Genomic DNA, 23,413 nt, shown 5'->3' with positions numbered 1-23,413 from the left:
AATCTAACAAAAAAAAAAAAATTAAATTGTTGATACATAATATTTTGGTATTGCGAGACTACAAAATACTTTTTGGTAGTCCTGCGTTTAAAATTTGAATGTTATTTTCTATATTGTTTTGAATGACTATCGTAAATTTCATCAAAACTTTTACACCAAACGATATCGTATTACATGAGACGAACCAAAAAATAGAAAATATAGCAATACTATAATGCATTTCTATGGCTATAAATAATCATATTTAGCGAATACATTCCGTATCCGATCTATTTTTCTATTTTTAATCGAGGCGGTTAACATGGTGAGCTAGCAGCAAACAGGCTAGCGTGATGACGTACTTCCGGTTAAATGTCAAACTTGCGTAGTGCTTTACATCTGACAGGACAGCGGACAGTGGCATCATAAATCGGTCGGAACAAGGTAATTATTGATCAACTTGCATTCGGTAACACCCGTTACCATCAATGTGACGACCCGTCTTGAAATTAGTTTTTTCTTTCGAGACTTTTCTGCTCGCTTGTTTACTTAAAAGATTGTTATTGTTTACTTTGGAGCGGCTACACGTTTGTTACATCTGTTGTCGTACGATGACCTAAAATCGGCTGCCTTCACTGAATAACAGTTGAAAACTGCTTCTGTTTATCTCGACGTCATTAACTAAAACGAATATGTATCAAAAATTCTACATGAAAGCTCTTAAATCTGAAAATAATGACGAATTTACTGTAATCTTTATACGGGAGGCCTTTAACGTTGTAGAACTTGAAACAAAATCGTTTCATTTAGTTACATTTTCCTCAAATGAGACCCTCGTCTGCAGTACATTAAGCCCAGAGAGTTGCAAACAGGGTGAATGACAGGTGTGACAGAGACCCTTGTGGAGATCAAGTGTCCTTGCTACAACTTGTCATAACAAAAATAGTCCAGGGATGATCAGCATGTGTATGTCTGGGAAGTCAGCGAAACAAAAACTCACTTCATTTTAGTTTTTGGGAATTTGTGATTATTAACTCAACACAACTTTATCCATATAGAATTTTGACAACAATCTGTAGTGTGTAAGATGGAACATAAAATGACAAAAATAGACTAACAAAAACAATCAGTACAATGAAAGATTTATTTTTATCTTCTTATCTTTCTTACAGCTTACACATACCAGCAGCATTATTAAGGCTCAAGAAGAAAGCGGCCTATACTTGGAGATTTTGCAATACAGTCAGCAATATTTTGACTTTTGTTTTTGCTTTGTTTTACATTGTGTGATTAATTTATGTGTATCTGCATTATAGGCAGTCGAGTACCATGTCTTTTATTTTTAACTGGATCTACAGAGGCTTCAGTGGCGTGCTGCAGTTGTTAGGTATTCATTTAAGTGATATTTACAAGTCATTAAATCTGGATGTTCCAGTGTATTTTTCATACAAGTCAGGAATAGAATGTTTGATGATCACCAAGTGAAAAAAACCATTTGTGACTGTGCAGGACTGTACAAGAAATCCGGCAAACTGGTGTTTCTCGGATTAGACAATGCCGGCAAAACGACACTACTGCACATGCTCAGAGATGACAGGCTGGGCCAGCATGTGCCCACGCTGCACCCAAGTAGCTATCTACCGATACTATCTGTCTATCCGTCCATCCATTCTTTCTTATTATCTATGCTTACTGTATTTCAATCATCTCATGCCACTTTTTTTTGTCCATGTTCAGCATCTGAGGAGCTCACCATTGCTGGAATGACATTTACCACATTTGACTTGGGCGGTCACACACAAGGTAAAGAGGGATGCTGTTTGGTTATCTGGTAATTTTGGACTCAAAAGGTTTAGCTTTTTTTTTTTAATTTGTCATAGCACGACGCATTTGGAAAAACTACCTCCCAGCCATAAATGGCATCGTCTACATGGTGGACTGTGCTGATCGTGAGCGGCTCGCTGAAGCTAAAGTGGAGCTGGATGTGAGATTGAACGTTACCTTTCTTTGCCTTTACGTCACATTTATTTAAACGTGACTCTTCCTCTTCTGTGCTCAGGCGCTTTTGACAGATGAGACCATCTCCACCGTGCCCGTCCTCATTTTGGGAAACAAAATCGATCGTCCAGAGGCCATCAGTGAGGATGCGCTTCGAGGGTTGTTTGGTCTGCATGGACACACAACTGGAAAGGTGACCAACAGGGACATTAAGGAAAGATTATTATATGTATCTTTTTTTTTTTTTTTTTTTTTTTTAAATCTTACTAGCTTTATTTATCCAGATAATTGAGAACCGATTAGCATTTGCAATGCCAACCTGGCAGCAGACTAGCATCAACATGTAGTCAGCCTTCTTTACACATCACAAATGTAAATGGCACTGACAATGAAGATGCTATGAAATCTTTTCTGCCTTCATTAAAGAGCCTTGTGTTTCTCTTTTAGGGAAAAGTGTCACTGAAGGAGCTTAATTTGAGGCCAATGGAGATTTTTATGTGCAGCGTTCTGAAGAGACAAGGATATGGAGAGGGATTCCGCTGGCTGTCACAATACATTGACTGATTTAATGTTAATGGATCCAGTTTTCAATGTTTATTTACATAACAACACCACCCGAAATGGGAGAATTTTTTTATCAACATACCTTTAGAATTTTGACTGTACCACCTGAGAATGCATTTAAGATTGTGGGCAATATTCTTTGCTGGAAAAACATTAATACCACAGCAACTCAAAGGTAACTTATTGAGTGCAGCCAAGAATCTTAATGCGGTGTATTTTTCTTTACCTTTGGGTGCCATTGAGAAAGTGTAAGTGTCATCAACGGCAAGTCAGAGCTTATTTTTAGCAGCCGGTGTTGACTTACAGCAAGGGTCGGTTTGGGTAAAGACCGTAATAAGACACACACAGGTGCCATTGAAGTTTTAGGGGGTATTTTTGAAAACCGGGTTTACCAATGAAAGTGCTTTTTTTTTTTTGCTGTGAGATTCACTGACAACGCAGTGTTATATAGTTAAAGTTGATGAAGGTGGCATAGATAATTGCTATGACAAAAATGGAGTACTTTGTGATTAGTAGCTGCTCAACACATGCAGTGACATGAGAGTACTTTCATGGTGATCCTTAAAAGCAGGATACAAAAAATATATTGTGCATGAAGAAATGGTAGATATATTTTTGAACGTTATTTGTACATAGTTATTTATATATTTACATCAAGGAGGCCAAGTTATCTCTGAAGCTGTTACAAAAAATATGAGCTGGGTGACAATAAAGACTTTCTGCAAATGTATTTTTCTTAATATTTGACTTGAAAATTCTAGTGTTGTAGAATTTTATATGCCCTACAAATATATTTTCCACAACAAATATACAGTATATAATTTATCATTTTAAATTTCAGCATTTATCTCATTGGATAAGCATTGCCTCATTTTAGCCAATCACAACAACCAATAATTGTTACCGCGAGCCAATCGAACCCGCCTTCTTTTTTCTAGTCGACACTCGAGCCAATCACAGTAGCAGGTTAGTGTCGTCACTCCCTCGTGAGACGAGACCAGGAAGTTATCGAGCGTTTAAGTACCCAAACCACTGTTTTTGATTAAACTTTCGGGTTCATATTGGTCATGACGAGTCTGTTTTGACATTTTGTTGTGATTATTTTGGCGCTAATTTTTGAACGTTAAATTTCAACATGTTTTTCAGTGGTTAAACATTGTTGATCACCAACATGGTCAAAGTTCATCTGCTCGGCTAACATTATGGACATACAAGACGTGGAGAGATGCTGCTGTGTTCTTACCTTGACGGAAGCTTTTTCTGCCCGTGCACCCGTAAGCTTTAGCGCCGTTGTCATCCATCCCAGCTCCGGAGTGGTGATCTGCACCGGACTGCCGTTTTTTCGTTTCATAGACAAAAAGTCATCTCGTGATGGCGAACGTCGCATCCTGTTACGTCACAACTTCCCCAACAACCTTAAAATCAGCGTCAGCTTTCCTTCCCGGAATCACGTGGAGGTCAATGCTTGTGGAGTGCGTGAAGTTTGCTCACCTAAAAGAAGATACAAGACACATGAGCATGAAGCTGAGCTGCTGACGTTGGTCAACTGTGTGGAGTTCAAAAAGACTTTCCAGGCACTTTTCCATAAGGCTGACCAGTGGCGTTTCCATGGCGATGAAGATGACACCCTGATCCAAGATGCTGACCTCAGCTGGTTTGCTGTGCTCAAGGCAAACGTGTCACATTCCGGGGCTGTTTCATGGCGGAGGAGCACGTCTCTTCGGAAAGGCGACCCTGTCGTTGCTTGCGCCTCGCCGTTTGGTTCCCTCTGCTCAGACCTCTTCAATGGCACTGTGAGCAGGGGCATCATCAGCAACCTGGCGGGCGAGGACAACACCGTAATCCTCACCGACGCCCGCTGCTTGCCAGGCACGGAGGGCGGCGGCTTGTTTGCAATGCAAAATGACTCCCTGCACCTTGTCGGGGTGATAGTGTCACCGTTTGGCTGGAAGGCCAACGAGTGGATCGGACTCACGCTCGTGTGTTCTGTCCACTCAATCCTCCGCAACATTGTCCAATGCGACAACCTCCAGGATTTGCTCCAAGATGTCTGGCTTCACCCTGCAGAGACCCAAAAGTTCCATGCAGGTCAATACCTGGATGTGTGCTTGGTGGACAGCGGGCAGCAGTGGGGTTCAGGGGTCCTTGTGACTTCTGATCTTATTCTAACCTGCCGACACGTCGTCAATGGGAAGTCCACAGTTGCCCTCAAGTTTCATCACGGAGACAGGTGCAAAAATTATTTTTCATTGTAGCATATTGGAGCCAAAAACTATGATGGTGTGAGGGAGGGTTCTTTGCTGCCATTTTGTTCATACATACTGTCTTTGCGTCACAGAGTCCTTGACAGTATTGGAGATGTCCTCTTCTCCACTAAGGCGTCGTCGCCTTACGACGTCGCTGTGGTGCGGTCAAGGGAATCCATCTTGGATGTTGTTGTCCCTCAAATGGCTCACGAGTTCAACACAGGTTTGTTCGTCTATCGCGATATCTTAATGTACAGGTTGTTTGTTCATGGGATATGTCCATTAAACAATGTTGCAGGGGCTTAAATATTAAACTGACATACAGCGACAGAACACTGAATTGAATAAAATGTTGGAAATATGATTTCTCATCAATGTCCATTCTGTGCCAAGAGACTACGTTTATAATGAAAAAATAATATTGCAGTCTTTACCTGCAGGTGAACCTGTGTTGGTGGTGGGCTACGGTGCGCTAGGTCGCTGGTGCGGCCCTTCACTAACTTGCGGTATCCTCTCCAAAGCCATAAGTCATCAACACCTTACCATCATGCTTCAGACCACATGCGCAGTTCAAGCAGGGGCCAGCGGGGGCGCTGTTGTACGAGCGTCCACAGGAGAGCTGCTCGGTAATAAGCCTGCTACTAGTAAACTGGAGGGGGAAAAAAGCCTCAATTTCATGCATTCAGAATGTACACATTACATAAATGACTGATCTCACTGCTTTATATGCAAGATCACTTATTTACATAAACAGTATTAAGCCATCAAAATCCCCTTAATACATAATATATTCCACCAGATGGCAGCAAGGTCTTAGATGCTTTTGCCTAACCACAATGCCAATGAAACTAACATGGAGGACAGGATAAGAGAAATAAAGTATACAGAGGTTCTGTGTCTGAAAAATGTCCTATAGTAAAATAATGAGGTCTTTGCTACTTCATTGACAATGAATGAGAATGCACTTTGAACATTTCTTGTAGGCATCGTATCCAGCAACACGAGGGACTTGTCCTCTAAAGTGACCTACCCTCACCTTAACTTCTGCATCCCAGTGAGCGTTCTGCAGGGACCTCTTCTTCACTTCAGCCAACAAGGGGACCTGAACTCGTTTGACGTGCTGAACGCCACCGACGAAAGCGTGAAAAGAGTGTGGAGGCTTCAAGGCACACACAGCAAACTCTAAGTGTATGATGAAAACCTGGCATTTAATCTGACATAAGAACACTGGAAGGTGCCTGTTGAGTACAATTGATCTAAATTATATACAATAGCAAATGCCACTATTTTGATGTCATCATTTTTACTGAGCAAATAAATTTCACAATACTCAGACTACAATTGAAAACTGTTATACTACTACTACTAATGCTCAAAAGGAATTTGCTGAAGCATAATGTCACAGTAGCTTCTAAATGAGTGTTTGCGTGAACATATGTTTGGATTTTCCCTGTCGTTCCTTTTCCGCCGAGCTAGAAACTTGTCGGTATATTAAAGCGCTTGAGTAATAATTGGCTGACAGGTTGCAAAGAATGATTGGTCCCATTGGGTAACAGACACTCAGACATCTGCTAGAGGGGAATCGCCCGCTCCCAGCACAACAGATTTTGAAGTTCTCGCCCACAGACGAACCACGCGTCACATATTTTGGATAGTGTCATAATCAATAGTTCTTCACAAGTTGTGACTTTCTCATTCTAACTTAAGATTTTAGGAAAAGAATGTAAAAGGAAAAAAAAATGCATCTCCAGTTGTGACTCATATTTGTCTGTTAGAAGCCCCAAATTTCAATATTCTTTTAAAAGCGATGAAAAGACACAGCCTGACTTATTTGTCAACTCCTTCATATTCATAAATCCTGTTTTTGGTGACATTTAAAACCAAGTTGAATGTATTATTTTTGTGAAACAATTACAATAAATAATCAAGTTCTATTCATATCATTAAATGTGATAATTATTAACATAGGTAAAATGAAAAGAAACTCGATTTCAATCATTGAGTTTTAAAATTAAGAGAAAACTAATTTTATGGCAATGTTGTAATTTTAGGATTTTTATATATATATAATAATAATATAATAATAAAAATAATTTTACAAAAACAAAGCGACGAGCAGCAGAAAGTGAATACGTACGCCACACAAGATACTCAGACAAAAGACTCCGATGTACGGTGGCCAGCTGGGGCCACACAACACTCACGTTTATTGAATGCTTATCATTTCCTTTTTTTTTTTTTTTAATAAACACAACAACCGACCCACACGACGATACAATGTACACTTGTCGCCCTCGGCGGCGACCTCTCTTCTGGTACACGACGTGACTCGACGTTATTTACAAGCTGCGGAGTGAGGCGTTAAGAATGAGACAGCACTACTGTCACATCGGAGCTGAAGCGCAATGAGATGAGGACGGTCAAGTCAAAGTCAATGTCCTCTGTATAGTTTCCACTTTAAAAAACAAAACAAAAACAAGACAAAATGTTCCTAGTCTAATGAAAGCAACAAGAAATGGTCGGCCATTTTAAACTACCGGAAAGCTGCTCAAAATCTGCTCGAAATAAAACGTACTTACAAGAGAAAGATTCACAAATAGGAGGGACAAGCTTTTTTTTTTTTTAACTGCACACCCCACGATTACTGCTAGTGATATGTTCCCTCTTTCAACATCCACCTCGGGAGTTTCCTGGTGTTTGGAACATGGAGATGCCGTTGGGGGGGAAAAAGAGAGGCTGCAAGGACAAACGCTTGACCCCTTTTACCAGATGTATCCCTCGTCATCAGCCTCTCCCGCCTCGCCCTCTTCTTCCTCGGCGGTCTCCTCGCCGCCTTTCTCTTCCTCGTCCTCCCATCCCACTCCGCTGCTGAAGTCGCCCGAATACACGACTTCATCGTCTACGTGGGGGGGGGGAGCAATTAAGATTTTCATGTACCTTACCTGTGACAATTATCTTTAAAGGCAAATTTCTTTATGTAACTCTTGTGTGCGGCATTGTCCTTTATTCAACTTTGAACAAATGCACACTTAGCTAATGAGAAGTAGTGGGATGGTGGTGGGAACAATGGCGGGAGTTTGACTTTGTGCTGATTTAAGAGTTATTTCCTAAGCCCTGTCGTAGGAACAGTTCTTATCTGGAGAAGGTTCTTTCTGAGCAAGCCTTCATTTATCTTGAAAAGACTTTTCTTGCCGTGACAAGACGCGCTTTGGAATGCAAATGACCGCCTGACGCATGAATGTGCTCTTTGCAGTGAGAGGAAAGTCAGTTGACATAAAAGATAGCTTGTGTCGGGTAGATTGCAAAAAAGAGGGGGGGGGGGGTGTGTGCAAAGAGATGTGGAGGTTGTGTGTGTTCAAAAAGAACTCACCGCAGTCTGGTTTGCCACGAATCCTCGACCCGGCCACTTCTCCACCGTACTGGTCCACGCACCAGCACTCTCCCCTGTCACACTGCAGCTTCCTGTAGAAGCCGTCTTCATCGCAGTTTGGGATGAAGCGACCTGGCAAGTACACACATATATTCACATACACAAGGATGAGCCGAGAACAGGCTTGCGTCATGCTTCACTGCGTTCAATTCCCAGTAGAATGCATGCCGCATACATTGCAAGCATTCCCACAATCCGTGAATATCAATTTGGTTTCCAGAAAATGCTGGTGATGAATATGTAAAATCGGAATGTGGAGGAAAGAATTCTGCATAATATCATCCACACAAAGTCTTTGGACCGTGGATTTTCACCAGATGGAGAAAGTGTAGCTTATTAAGCTTGAACGTTGCAAAGTTAAACAGCCCGAGCTCCACACAGACAATTTGAAAGCGCTCACACAACTCCAGAACAAAATTGTCCAGTTAAAATATTTGGGAGTAAGTTTTAGAGTCAGACTCATCACAAGCTAACTTTTTTTTATTTTTTATTATGTAACCATTTTTATAGACCGATTACTGAATATCAATGACATTTTGGAACATAATATTGTAACAAATATGTGTTGAATACAAATAAGGCGGTGTGAAACAAAAGCGTCCTTGCGGTCTTTCAGAGGCGCATCTGAAAGTCAAGCTGGCACTGTGCCCTCGGTGTCCTTGCAGAGTCCTGACTCAGAGCCCAGTCAGCCAGCCAAAATCTGCACTGCGCACGAGTCCAAATATACACTCACTCATTTACCCACTTTGATGCAAATTTACTCACACACTTTGGGCCTGATTTTCCCTGCAGTGTATTAAATTCTAATCCATAAGCCTGATCATGACCAAATCCCCTGCCCCCTATTAGGTATCCGTTGGAGTCAAATCCTGATCCAATAAAAACCAAATCCCTAAAGGATTCATGCGAGAATACGTACCAAACTTTCTTTTGCCGCCATCTAACACTTGGATCCTCTCCAGCTCCGCCAGGCAGGGGGGCTCTGAGGGGGGTGAAAATTGCTACAATTAATAAAAAAATTCCACTTTGATTCTGTCAAGTAGTACATTGTGACTATTTGTTACATTGTGGCATTTGTCTTTTTAAATTAAAACATTCTTAAAAAACAGTAGCTAAGCTTGAGATTCACAAATCCTGCCTAGCAACAAGTTGCCAGCCGGGCAATGTGAAAGAATCTCAACCTCAACAGCAATATTAATCTTCCTCTGCATTGTGCTCTCATACGCCGGGAGGTTTGGGACCTAGATTCAGCTCGGCTGACGGGTTATATCGGAGAGTTGAGGGAGAACTCGGCTGTCAACAAGCAGTAGCAATGTTCTCCTTGCCTGGCGGTAGCCATTTCAACCCTCCGGGGAACAGAAGGGAGAGATATCGGGAGGAGGAGATAAATGGCGACAGACACGAGGAAATCTACGTACTGGAGAGGCGACCCTCCTGTCTTTCTTTCTGTCCCGAGGGCGACCTTGATGTTAGAAAGCATGGCAGTTGAGGTGACGGGTGAACACGTTCCACTCACTCTCTCTCCAGAAGCACAAGCACCACTCGGCCGTCGACACCTTGCCGTCTTTGTAGGAGTCACACGAGTTGAAAAAGGGACGGATACAGATCTCGTACTTGTCCAGATTGATGGCGGCCAACTCGGGGTGATCCAGGTACAAGTCGCCGTTGGTGTCCAGCTTGGAAAACATCCAACCTACGGAGTCCTTACAGCTGGCCACCAGGCTCCTGTCCAGCACTGAACAAACACGTTTTCAGTTTAGATTTTTTGGGCTTTCTGGTTTTCTATCTGGCGAGAGTATTTGAAAAATATTAAATTGGTCACACTCAATAATTTTTTTTTCACAATCTATTAAAATCTCAAACGGAAGTTTATTTTGGAAACATTCAATATGACCCAGAAATGGCCGCTTCAAACCAAAATGGCAAACCATCAAAGTATGACTTCTTTAAAGATAGTTTCATATCCAAAAACGAAAGTCTTCAAAGGGGCAATTTATCTGGCTTATAAACAATAACAAAGCCAAAACTAAAGAATTTTAAGAGTTTCTTAGATCTGCACGCCCAGACCCAAAATAACACTCGTAGTACTCGTCGTAGTAGTTTCTCCCACCTGATCCCGTGTTGGCTGCGGTGCTTTTGGCCCCGGGCTTGCTGTTATTGTTCTGCTTGGCATTATTCTGAAGGAGTTGGAACCAGTCCCGGAGACGCTCGCCAAGATCAGCCAGATCCTGTCCGGTGCAAGTCTCTGCGGGGAAATCCGTATTTGTAACAACTTCTCACTTTCATGTTTACATTTAACCCACAACTGCATCTTACCGTGTTTACTCTCCGGGTTGGGAGCGGTGGTGGAACACGGACAGAGACCAGAGCACTTGAGGCTCAGCTCCTTCCCCGTGAGACACGCCTGCTGCTCCAGCTTGCACTGCGACACAAACACACACATTAACACACACGTAGCTGCGACAAGGACACGTGAAGGTGAAGTCAAACGACTTATTGCAGGGACACGGATCAAATATTCATGAGGCGAGCGACTGTATGGCTTCGTTTCTGTGCGAGACTTGCGCAAGGTCAGCAATGGCCATGTAAGAGACAAAGTATAAATCAATAAAACAACCCCCCACAAGCCCATATTGGTGCTTCTAATTCCATACTCTGTCCCCCCACCTTCAACGTGTCCCCACAGTGCAATGACAGTGATGCATGCCCGACAGGGTTGTTTACACATTTGGGGACTATGCAGGGGTGTTGATCAAATTTTTTGGCGGGGGCCATATTGAGGTTACGGTGTCCCTCAAGGGGGCATTATTCCGAAAGTGTGGAACTGTCAATGCGGAGTAAACGTATTTGCAAGTATGTTTTAACATTTAGATATGTTTAAGCGTACTTGTATGCGAATCACTTAGCAATGTTTAAGCATACTTGTTTGCTAAATCACAAACACTTAGCATTTTAACTCTTCACCAATAAAATAAATATATATTATTTTAGCATTTGGCCTCCTGTTTGAAAATAATGTGACATGTCAGTGTACCCTTGAGGCGTAGTTGTGTCCGTCAGATCCACACACAGGCCCGGTAGAGGAGATTGGACATGGCTGACAGTTGCCATCAGAGGACCTGAGAGCAGGCTGCTTGAGTCTTGGGAACAAAAAGGAACACTAGTTGTTACTGTCTGGCTTTTTGTGGATTTGTAGATTTCCTACAAATACCTGGGATCTTGCACACATCCTCACCTGTGCTCAAGCTTCTTGCGGTTGATGCACACAGCTCTCTGGTAGCCCTGGGCGACACACACCTTGTGCCTGCTGCACTTAACCTTTTGACAGGGGTCCTTGGTGGTGTCCACATCTGAAAAAAAAAGTGTCATGCTTGGTTCCACCATTTTTTGTTGTCTCCTCCATGCCATAATAAGTTGTAAAATGAAAACATTAGTAAATAAATCTGTGTCTGCGGTTGCCAACTGCTGTGTTGGGAGCACACAAGCAGCATAAGGTATCTGGCTGAGCCTCATGTTAACTTAACAGGCTTCCGCGGATTAAAGCAGCGGCGGGTGATGATGACGTTTCCATAGCAACAGGCTCTCGGCGGTCCTGGAAATCATTTCTGGGTTGACTGTGATTTTTGGCTCAATCTGGTTTGTTTGTGAGGACTCTCGCTTGCTGTGCAATCATGTCAGCGTGACCGTCTTGGAGGCTTTGTCTTCATTTTATGATGACACCCTCATCATCGTCCATTCTTGTGCCATCCTACCTAAACTCGGTCTCTGCTATGCGATTAAACTAATCGGCAGAGAACTTCCCTTAATAATTAGGTACTTTGGTACGATTCAATGCAGATTCCAATGAGATTTATCCGTGCGGATTGAGAATATCAATATGGAACTTGGGCCACGTCTTCATAATGGACCGTCTTATCGTCCGTGCACACTTGGACATAATCGCTCTTAATGAGGAGGCAACGGCAAATTGCCTGCACTTGGAAGGATGTGGAAGCATTTGTCACACACTCTTAGTCACTTAGTAGGATGAAAGTTCCTGGTTGCCTAGGTAACTGCCCTTGTACTGGCTGACATTTCAAATGTCATCGGCATCCTTCTCCCACTGTTTGCTATATATCTATGATCCACCCATCTATAGATATGTATTTCAATGTATAACTGCGATGTGTACAGTACAGTACTTTATTTAAGGTTATTTTGTACAGTAATTTCCAAAATGAGATCAATGAAACTTAATATATAAAATAAATAATAATAATAAAATAAGAATAAATAATAAATGAGAATATTGTAGAATATTTTTTCCCACTGGTTCAATTCCAAAAATGACACTGCAGGCTTTCTATTATTTCATCGGCGTCGACCACTAAAATGGGGTCACTGATGGATTGAGCTGCTCAAACTGACCTCTCAGTTTGCGATGACATCCAATTTTCCATCCATTTATTGTTATGTAAAAAAGATAACTTTCTCATGCCTGCGCTTGAGACCATTCGCGTGCTTGTTTGTTCTTCCAAGCTCAAATTATTGTTCTCCGGCAGCGCTGAGCAGAGCGACGTGATTCAATCAGAGCACAGAGCCACTGGCTGCACTGATGAATTGACTAGAGAAAGGCAGTGCAAATGAGCCTGACCTCTCACTCACTCACTCACTCAGCGTGCAGGTCGCCTCAAGTGGAGACAGCCACTGCGGCGCCTGAATGTAAATTTTCAGACTCTCCGTGTGTGTGTGTGTGTGTGTGTGTGTGTGTGTGTGTATGTGTGCGTGCGTGCGTATGTGTGTGTGTAAAAGGTGTTGACAAAGTTGTACACGTCCATCTTCTGTGAGGTCAAGAATGCCCGGTTTAGGAAAAAAGAGGTCTACGGGCTCTTGTCAGGCCATTGTGCTGATTTTCTGACAACTTCGGTGACCTTCTCATTTTTGTTTTTAGTCTATTGGCTTCCTGTGTGTTTCAAGATTGATTCAACGGTTCTTTTATTGCTAATAAAAACATTCTAAATCTTAATTGATAATGCCTTTTAATAATCGAGTAATCATTTTATATTTCTATATTTTGCAATCATCCTTCATGAATGCAGAAAACATGCTTTTAAAAATGTTGAATGTTATTCTGCAATTTTCCAAAATGTTACTGACACAAAACGTTTACTGAACCGTAAATATTTATTTCAAAAATGTCTTATAGTGATGGAAGTTAACATGTTTGTTTTATCTGAAACATCGATGAATCGACAAAATAATCAAACGATTAATCGATTTCAAAAATAAATAAAAAATTGCAGCCCAAGACTGGAGTGAACTCAACTGTGGCTACCACTCAAACCAGCCTCCTCTTTAATTTCAAATTCCCTGTTGGACGTGATGTTTTGGCGTGCAATTTTTATCTCACCAAAGCGGGCGACAGTTGTCGATGACAGCGCCTTCCATTAAATTAAGTCTTATTACCCGCCACCCGTGTCTGGCATATATCATCCTCCATGCTTTTACTTTCAGTCTGACGTACAGGTCTGTCTGGCCCTCAACTGCAAAGCATAATTAGGCCTTCAGACAGTGCACTAATAGACTCTGCCATTCATAAGACTTCATTTAAGCTGCAAATCAAGCGGCGAGGACACGACTCTGGTGTCATAACTTGCCTTGCCGCAAACTCGATTAACGTTTAGCTGTGAGCCGAGGACACTCTAGAAACTTAGAGGGAATAAAAATTGAACAAAGAGAAATAAGAAGTGCTGCAATGGGTTCAAGCAGACGGAATGTTGGGCATCTCCTCGGGGAGTCGCATCAGATCTGCTCAAGCACGTCAAACAGAATAAAACAATCACTCAACCTGCTTTTTTTTTGCTGCGGGATGAGACAGCGGGTGACCACAAGCGTCAACTCACAAACACACACACTCAGGGCTGTGTAATACAATACACAAGTGACGCATGTGTCCAGTTCAACTGAGGGTCATGGATTCTGAAATACGATATTCAATTTTGATCGATTTCATCAGGTTCATGTTGCTATGAGTGCGTCATGTCGCATTTGGATGAAATATCTGTGCGATGCAATATCAGGCACAGCATAATGTCAAGTGGTAGCTTCAACTCACTATTATATATGTACAAAAAAATCATATATATATATATATAGGTTTTTTTTTACCTTTATGGCTTAGCAGACCACCATTTCATATTTTTTTGCTTCAAGAACAAAAAAGACAACTCACTGTCACTGGAGCCTTGATTTTCATCCCAATTGCGCACATAATCGTCCTGCACAAAGAAATAGAAAGAAAATCAGTAAGATGGCGAATAATCGACATTGAATGCAGGTTTCTAAGTAAGGAGCGCCATTAGCATTTCACGCTGATTATAATGTGCACATCTTATCTTGAAAGCGTGATGAGAAGCACAGCCAGACGCGTACGTAAAATGCATCTGCATGGAAATGAGTTTGACTAATTGTCTTGCTGTTTACCTGTACACCAGACATATGGCGCCCAGGGTCTACTGCTATTCAAGCGGAGTGCTTAGAATTTCAATATGACATTGAAGCCATGCACAGATAAAGACGTACAATGCCGTGAATGCACTGAAAAGAACTGACCTCCACTTCCTGATGAAAAGATAGCCAGAAGACAGAGAAAAAAACTGTGAGAATTAGTGGGAAGTCATCACTACACATTATGCATACTGACTTTATGAAGCTAAAAAGAGATGCATTTGCTTCAGAAATCAGTCCATATATTAATTATGCAGATAAGTGCACCAATAGGTTTTTGCTAGAGCTGTATGAAAAAATAAATTCTGCCTTTAGCACCGCAACACCCACTCATGGTTTAAGTACGGTGTGATTTTAACACAGGCATTAGGTTGCAGTTATTTTTAATAAACAGTTTGATTTTTGAAATTATTTTTGATAAACAGATTTTCTGGGGGTATTCATTGTGATGTTATCCTTTCATAGGTGCTGTTTGTGTTGTTTAAAGGTTTATAACTATTAGAATTGTTAGCCCAGCAAGGTTTGGATTGTTACACACTAAAAATTGCCAGGTTGTTTTCTGAACCTACTTCCTGGGCAGCGGTAGACTTTGAGCACGGAAAAAAATATCAGAGAGGCGGCTCAGATCTTGATAATCTTGTTGTCGGGTCACTCATAAATTGAGGTAGCGTCGTACACAAAACTGTGTACCACCCAGTTTGTGGCTAATCTCGTGATTGTGAATGAGATTAAATATCTCAACAGTCCTTGACAATAAAAAATCTTCTATTTAAGATTGTTTGTGAGATATTTACCATGCCTCGGTGAGACTTTATCACAGCTTCAAACATTTGCCACACTGCGAGAAGGCGCCAAACATCTCAGACACGTTCTTTGACCCCCGCAGTGTGATCATATGAAAGTAAATATTTTCATCACTGTCAGAACCCACCATTCGAGCGTCAAAACATTTCCCGCCTGCGCGCCTTGCTCGTCTCCATCAACACACGCCCTTGCCAGGAAGCCAACGTGTGCCCGTGGAATGAACTCGATACTCCATTTGGTTGGTGAGCAATTGTCTGGCTTTTGTAGTTTGTAGTTTACAACCTGATCATTAATCTCGTGTTTACCGCATCTCCCCGATTGATGACTCACAAGCTGAATTATTCAGTAATCCCTATTTGTGCTCCTGCCAGGACCAGTGAGGAAAATGTTCCGCTGCACTGACACGACTGGAAATCAATGACTTGAGAAGGTGCATGAATGTCCGCAAAGAAGGGGTGGAAAAAAAACACACATCTATTTGAGAGTACAATTTAAGTAAGCATGTTGTTATGGAGGCTAATGACACACTGCATTTAATAACAGTGACTCACCGTGACAATATTTTCTATACTACTGCAATAAAAATGGTAAGCAGTGCACGGCGGTGGATTGATTATTTTGCAAACGTGCATAAATGTATTTTAAAAAGGGTGGTTAGAGCCGTCGTGGGTGTGAACACAGCCAACAATGAGGTGTTCTAATGCTCCCATCCACATTGACCCCCCCCTTCTAGTTATTCTGCTAGTTAAACCGAAATAGTGCCAAGCAGTTTCATGCTATACTGTATATATATCTTCACAAGTCTGTCAGTTGTTTGTGTACAAACAATAAAAGTGAAAAATAATTGATTCTGGGACTGTGACACTTGTGTAAACACACCCTAGAATACAACCAACATTGTGATTAAAGGGGGAAAAAATCTGACATATCCAGGACAGAAAGCCTGTGATCTACCTTCCTCCTGTTAAACAGAGCAGGGAAGTTCTCCCTTTTTTGCATGGCCGCGTTTGATTGACAGCTCCCGGTCCCTCTTATAAATAAGTCGCGGCGGTTGCTGTCCCCTTGTAGGATTCAACACAAGTCAAGAGGAACTGTGTCAAAGAGAGAGCTTCCCACACTTGCTGGATGGCAATCAAAGAAATGGCTTCGAAAGAATGCGCCAGTACGTGCGTCTGTCAGCAAGTGCCGCTGACTGACAGGTGCTTCTCTGCGAATGTCGGACACACTCGGCGTTGAGTCTCTGGGGCGTTGCTCGCTGTCGCACCACAAAAGGACGCCGTAATAACACTTGCGACTTGGATAAAGGTTTGGGTTCTGACCTTTTCCTTCATAATCACTGCTGATATCTGCATTCATCACACACAAATGCAGAGCAATAATACACACTAGAAGTGTTGTTTTCAGGCTTTTCTTATGACACTTATGATTTTTGGTGATCAAATTCCTGTCACAAGAATGATAAATGTCATTTATTGTGTGTCTTCGTACTGTATCATACTGTTAGGTGCAATTTTAAGCTTAGCATAGCTTTAGTTTAGGAATTTTCATTAATTCATTGGGGAAAATGTATCAAGTGGCAAATTAAATATAACATAATACACAAAATATAGAAAAAAAATATTGTCTGTCATCTCGAATGCATTTAAATTACCAAAACCTATAATAATAATACAGTATGATTTGTTTTCTTACTTTTTGAATGTTCCTTACTGTACATTTTTGTACTATTGCTATTAAATTCTATCTTCGAAACCTCACATTGTAACATTTTAAGCACTTTAAAATATTCTAAATAATCTAAAATAGTCCCCCAGAATTTCTACCACAGAGTTTCAGACAGTGATGGTGTGATTTGTCACCTGCACTGCAGAATGAGGTTCAGCCCCCCACCCCCACATCCCTGGAGAGCTCATCAAGGATGCCCACAACCTTCTGCTGCTCAAGTCCTTCTCATCCTCTGCCACCTTACCCCGAAAAACAAATGCAGCAACCTATTTGTCAACATGTTAGATATTTTTAGTTATTAGCTTCTTCAGGCCAATCTCACTGTTGTGAATTAAAGTAGGCCAGATAGTGCTGGAGTACACCGATCGAATCTGATGAAACGCAGTGAAACAGCCTCCGTTGCCTTCATGAGCCACTTATCACTTCCACTCTCCTTCAGGATAGCACTCTTGCCGCCAGCGTCAATTTATAGATTGCACGAGACACCTGAGATGAAACAAAACCCTGTATGCTTTTGTTATTCGGCACTGTTATGGTGCAAGGATGTTGAAGGACTACAAGGGACAGATTTGTTTCTCAAAGCCCAAAGGGAAACGAATGTGCACAAGTGCAACAGATTCATACAGTATTTTTTATTTTTATTTTTTGCTGACACCACAAAACATTTGATGAACAGAGCCGTGATATAGAATTCCGAGTAAAAATGTGTGCCTGCCCAAAAGATGACTCAAAAGTGATATATGGGATCATTTTACTACTTGGGGTCAGCGAAAAGTATGACTTTTTAAAAGTCTACTGGGGTTTTGTATTGATTTTCTTTTTGTTTCTCGTCATGCATTCTATCTGCAAGAGTGTATTTCATTTCTGGCAACCATAATTTTCAACCGCAGCTTTGTTCTTATTTGAACTTAGAACATTTGATGTACACTCGCGTTTGTTGTTGCATTCAAACTTTGCTTTGTATGTTTGCATTGATGTCTTCAATAGAAGCAATATGCAAAACAGAATGGAAATAAATGAAATATTTTGCAGCTTTACAGATGTGTATTTTGTACTACAAATAAAACAATAGTACAAGGAAATTTTCTTTCTATTTTTTGTGCCGCCCAACTGGTTGAAACACGGTGTTGTGATTAATGTTTCATTTGTGTAATATCAATTAAAAAGGCAAAATCCACCTCTTTTTTTTATCCATCTCACGGGGGGGCCATTTTGCCACTTGCTGGCGACTAAAAATGACATCCCAGCTCACTAGTTTTCTGAAGCTGAGCCGTGATTTGTTGTTCAAATATGTTCATTTACGCTGGGCCTATCGCTTAAATAGCCTGAACTCTATTCCTCGACAGTAAATGGTCTGTTTGCAACATATTCAAGTGTTCAGGTTGAGTATAAGTAGGTCACCGGGGAAAGCCCTCGCAGGCAGAGTTTTTTGGCACCTGCGAGGTAGGACCAAGAACGAAAACAATGCGTTAGCTGAACGCTTAAGCAGCTAAATGAATTTGATATCTGTTCCTGTTGTTATTCATCCATCCATTTTCTGAACCGCTTAGTCCCCACGGGGGTCGCGGGCGTGCTGGAGCCTCTCCCAGCCGTCATCGGGCAGTAGGCGGGGGGGACACCCTGAACTGGTTGCCAGCCAATCGCAGGGCACACAGAGAAAAACAACCATTCACACTTGCACTCACACCTAGGGACAATTTGGAGTGCCTGTTGTGTTATTGATTTGGAAATTCATATCTTGCTCTTCTGCAGCACCTGCGTCCTTCAGAACTGGACTAACACAGCAGCACGGAAACAGGCATTTATTTTCCCCTCCGCCCCAATTACAGTCTACATCTCACAACACATCAGCAGTCCGCCCCCTACCTGCCCTCCAAACCCTCAAAATATCCTTCTCTCGAGACGGATGAAGGTGCCCCGGTTGTTCAACACATCTCTGGACTTTCTGCAGTCTCATGCCTAATCTGGACTCCAATAAGGAGCAAGCAGCATGACGAGCTCGACTAATGGCTTTTTGATGAGCTCTTATCGTCGTACACATCTGCATCAGCGCAGCAAAGAGCTTTACGCATGAACTGTCGAGCTGCAAAGCTACTGTACGCAACGCTTATGGAATGACTCACTGCTCACAGTGAGTGTCTACACCTTGAGAGACACTTTGTGTTTTCTGTGAGACTGTCAAGCTTGATGATTTTCTCAACTGAATCCATGTCACAAGTTGTTGGCATAGTCAGAAAAGATTCACAAAAAGATGCTTCAAGAGGTTAAATGGTCACTCTCAGCTCAAATTTACAGTCAAACTCACTGGTGGAAACCCCCCAAAAATCTTCATGCAATATTCATAAACATTGACAATGACCACATACGACCCCCCCCCCCCCAGCTTAATGCTAACACAATGTGAAACGCTATAGACTGGCTGACCAATAGCATCTATGCAGTGGTGCCACAACAATTTACGTAATTGATATTTGAACATAAACACATGTTGACGGGCAATATAACAATACATGTAACACTAATACAATCTTGGAGAGTGCTACATCATCAAAAATAAAACATTTTTGTTTGTTGTGTGTTTACAAAATAGCATCATTTCATTTATTAGCATCTCCCATACCAAATACTTCCTCTTAATTGTTCTCTGAGGTGATTGTGGAAAAGTAAAGTTCTGCAATAAGTAGCTTCGGCAAGTACTTTTTGCATATTTTATGTGTGTGTGTGCAGATGATGGAGTCTGATGTGTGTCATGAGATTGGCGGAAAATTGACTTATTAACTAGCAGGCGCCAATCGGGCCAGGTGGTCCTGGGCTGCAAAAATGGGAGAGAGGTGTGTTCGTTTCAGATAAGGTTTCAGCGGCTGAGTATGAAAACGAGAGGGGGGGGGCATATATGCAAAAATGGCATCATCAATGCATGCTGACATGCATGATGAATGCCAGTAATAAACAGAAACGTGCGTTGCTGAGTCGCTATTCATCATCTAGTTCATATAGTGTCTGAGTTCCAAATCAGCACAACTTTGGGCCAATTTCATGCTCGGGTGATACCACGGACAGTATCGTTTTCGCAAGGGAAATGGAGCAATCGTATGTATTGAATTTACTTTTGATTTAGTGCTAGGGGAAAAATGAACTAGGGTATACAGAGATAGGATAATCACATTTTTTGGGAGGTGTGAATTAAACCGATACAAAAAATAGGATTATGGTCAACAAAGCCATAATTTCGATTTTTAAAAAAACCTCACAGGTAGAATCCGAAATATTTTTCAAGATTCTGCCAAAGAGTTACAAAACTCATGCATCCTCCATCTGCTTCTTTCCAGTTCCCCGCGTTTCTTCGCCCGGGTGGATTTGGTGCATTAGCGGAATGAATCGTTGAGTGCACCTGTCAGATTAAAGGATTGAATTCTATTATTTGTTGACTGTAACTGTTAAATCTAATCCGCTTGTCTTCCCGTGAAATAGATTGAATTGGAGCGTGGATGTATTGGAAGTGAGAGACCTGTTATCCTCGCTCTGCTCTTACCGGGAATCCATATTAAATATTTACAGTATTCACTCTGCTGCTTGTGTATTGTGCCTCGCTTTTTTGCAAAGACGAGATATGCGCATCTTGGTGTGTTTATGGAAGAAGCAGGACGATGATGAGAAGGAGGAGAGCTCCTCTTTCATGTGCTGTAGCTTTGATTATTGCTTTCCAGTGTCGGATTAATATTCAGCATGCTTCTCTCGGAGGATCGTGCCAGTCAACATCAATTTGTGTAATCGGAATACCTACGACGACTGCGCTGAGTGCATGTAATTCCCAGAGACCGCCGTTCGCTCTTTGTCGAGAAGCGGCGGCGGCTGATTGCACATTATTATACATATGATGATATAAAGCCTGCGCCGCCTCTGGTGAATCAAGAGGAGAATTCCCAGCTAAGGATGCGTTTTATGCGGACTGGGAGCAGGCCCTGGGAGCGGGATAGAGTTATCAAGTTCATAGAGATGCTGGCTGCATTTCGACACTGTAGCGCACACACAGATTGGCGTTGCTACGGCAGCAGGCTGAAATCAAAGTGGTTTCTATTGGCAAGTCCCCCCACCCAACCCCTCCAGGAGGCTCAGTGGCTCTCTTCTATGTTGCTCCTCCTGTCATCCTAATCAGCTGCAGAGGCAGCACCATCACTACTGGCCTTTAACACACACACACACATGCAAATGTGAGCCCACACAAGCACCGCTGGGGGCTATTATCACAAGAGATGCAACAATAAGCGAGTGTGTGTTTCACTGCAGCTTTGATGATAAATTAAGACGTGGGACGTCTTTATAGTCCTTTCATCTTTACATCGCTGCTCCACATACAATACACAATGTCATGTTATTACATTACTTGCACAGTCTAATGGTCTAATGAGATCTAAGATGAGAGCAGGGAATATGAAAAATACAGTCAGAGTAAAGATGAAAGGAAATTTATTTTTACTGCTTTTTTTCCGTGTTATTGTTTGGACGGCAAAGACATATAGTCTGCTTAGATGAAGTCTATCAATTTTCTATAGAACTTGTTCTGTTGACTATATTTGCCACCATGGAGACAAGAACTTAAGGGACACTTGGGAAGCTGCAATGGCTAGCCAGTCATAGCTCGTATGGAGCAAGTTAGCTTAGCACCTTGCATCAACAAATGTCAAATCAATCCTGTAGGCCAAACTTCCACTTGGATCTTTTGGAAAATAAACTTAGTGATTTAAAATCCTGTAATAACACAATTTCATTACCAGCCCAAGTACAGTTTCAACTCAAACTAATCCCTTTCCTATTTGCACATGTACCTCATCTTCTGGGCACATGCCTGATCCACGAATGTGATCACCGATGGCAACGCAATTCCTCCGCATCACCTCTTGTATTGTCTTCATTACTGACACCCATATTTCAAATCCTATAACCATACCTCCTCACATGCTGCAGGACTCACCCTGGATCATTTAAAACACAATTAACCACATTCATTGGAACCTAATCCAACTGTGCTATTGTCCAAATCCTATTGAGGGTCATTTGTAATATGTTTTCCATAGCTGGGGGCAAAAAAAAAAAAAAGACATCCACACATACACAGACACATCTAATGCATCATGAGCAGCCTGCAGGCATTGGTTGATCAATCCCTGCAGCCTCACTTGAGCCAGCTCCGTGGGGGGAATTTTCACATCAATCTATCTCCACCCCGACGCTGCACTTGCTTAATTTTCTTGTTTAGGAAAACTCCCGGGACACGTCGGAAGAAGGAAGCAGTATAGCGCCCACATTAGACGGATGCGCACCATGTTAATTGCTTGTTATTATGAGAAAGCCCCTAGTGAAGGAAGATACAAGGAGTGATGAGAATCCATTTTTGCCTCTTATGAAACATCACATTAGGGAGAAAAAACATTTTATAGAAATAGATTTCCTTCGTTTATAGAAGGGGCCAACTAATGCACATTTCATGGACTAATAGAACAAGACGAATCCTCGTATCTTTTTTTAAATTAAACATAATATTTTTGCTTGCACAGCCTATTTTTAAGCACATTGCACCCTGATTGTTTTAAAATAAACAAGTTTGACCAAGTTGCGATGCTACTTCAGTATTTGGTTGATGCATCTCGTTTTTGTCGCATTATAGCGCACGCACGCACTTACGTCTCTGAAGCGGTTCCAGTGCTTGATCTTGCGGCTGTATTGGGAAATGGTGGACAGCCACTGCTCGTCCTCCATGAAATTGCCCGTTTTTTCCGCCTCCTTCACGGTTGCAGCGGCGGCGGCGGCTGCGGCGGCGGCCTGGAGGCTGGACCCGAGCAGCACCAGCACCAGCACCAGCGGCGGGACCGCGAGGCACAACATATCCGTCCTATGGAGCGCAATGAACCGGTTAAAAAAATACGAAGAAGACGCGTTCTCGGCTCTCCTCTGCAAGATAAAGATGAGGAGGATGTTGAGGCTGGAATGGAAAAGTGATTAGCTTCGAGGATGCTCTTCTTCTGCGGGGAGGGGGTGAGGGGATGGAAGGGGAGGGGGGGGTGCAGTCTAGATTTGAGCGAATGCAAATGCACTATGGCAAATCAGAAATGCAATGTGTTCTCGGTTTACGACAAATGCAACGTAACCCAAGTCAGTCGGAACGCAAAACGCTCAAGTTGTA

General features: G+C 42.1%; 3 protein-coding genes across 6 annotated transcripts; 2 read left to right on the top strand and 1 right to left on the bottom strand.

Moving 5' to 3' along the window:
• Positions 1 to 241: 241 nt before the first annotated feature.
• On the top strand, positions 242 to 3,271 carry sar1ab (secretion associated, Ras related GTPase 1Ab). Of its 4 annotated transcripts, XM_085921336.1 has the most exons (8): positions 252 to 423; positions 1,152 to 1,221; positions 1,296 to 1,366; positions 1,489 to 1,608; positions 1,717 to 1,782; positions 1,860 to 1,963; positions 2,039 to 2,170; positions 2,425 to 3,271. In XM_085921336.1, the coding sequence occupies exons 3-8, from the start codon at positions 1,309 to 1,311 to the stop codon at positions 2,539 to 2,541; spliced, it is 597 nt and encodes a 198-aa protein (XP_085777462.1). In that variant the 5' UTR covers positions 252 to 423; positions 1,152 to 1,221; positions 1,296 to 1,308; the 3' UTR covers positions 2,542 to 3,271. The 4 variants fall into 4 exon arrangements, with proteins under 4 accessions (XP_085777461.1, XP_085777459.1, XP_085777462.1 ...); XM_085921333.1 differs by having other exon boundaries at positions 243 to 423; positions 1,489 to 1,782; XM_085921335.1 differs by lacking the exon at positions 1,152 to 1,221 and having other exon boundaries at positions 242 to 423; positions 1,489 to 1,782.
• A 216-nt stretch (positions 3,272 to 3,487) lies between these two features.
• On the top strand, positions 3,488 to 6,653 carry tysnd1 (trypsin like peroxisomal matrix peptidase 1). Its single transcript, XM_085921331.1, has 4 exons — positions 3,488 to 4,771; positions 4,880 to 5,010; positions 5,228 to 5,413; positions 5,771 to 6,653. Exons 1-4 carry the CDS (start codon positions 3,744 to 3,746, stop codon positions 5,971 to 5,973), a joined length of 1,548 nt encoding a protein of 515 aa, XP_085777457.1. The 5' UTR covers positions 3,488 to 3,743; the 3' UTR covers positions 5,974 to 6,653.
• Positions 6,654 to 6,992: 339 nt separating this feature from the next.
• Positions 6,993 to 23,200, bottom strand: spock2 (SPARC (osteonectin), cwcv and kazal like domains proteoglycan 2). The gene is made up of 10 exons (XM_085922212.1): positions 22,915 to 23,200; positions 14,429 to 14,474; positions 11,453 to 11,567; positions 11,252 to 11,357; positions 10,534 to 10,639; positions 10,328 to 10,462; positions 9,734 to 9,952; positions 9,137 to 9,199; positions 8,158 to 8,289; positions 6,993 to 7,686 (listed from the first exon to the last, which is right to left on the bottom strand). The coding sequence occupies exons 1-10, from the start codon at positions 23,113 to 23,115 to the stop codon at positions 7,550 to 7,552; spliced, it is 1,260 nt and encodes a 419-aa protein (XP_085778338.1). The 5' UTR covers positions 23,116 to 23,200; the 3' UTR covers positions 6,993 to 7,549.
• Between the last annotated feature and the right edge of the window lie 213 nt (positions 23,201 to 23,413).

The sequence above is a fragment of the Syngnathus leptorhynchus genome, chromosome 10, assembly GCF_054491065.1.
Source record: "Syngnathus leptorhynchus isolate UIUO chromosome 10, UIUO_Slep, whole genome shotgun sequence".
Lineage (NCBI taxonomy): Eukaryota > Metazoa > Chordata > Actinopteri > Syngnathiformes > Syngnathidae > Syngnathus > Syngnathus leptorhynchus.
Note: the sequence above shows the minus strand (reverse complement) of the source record. Positions and strands in the feature narration are given on the sequence as shown.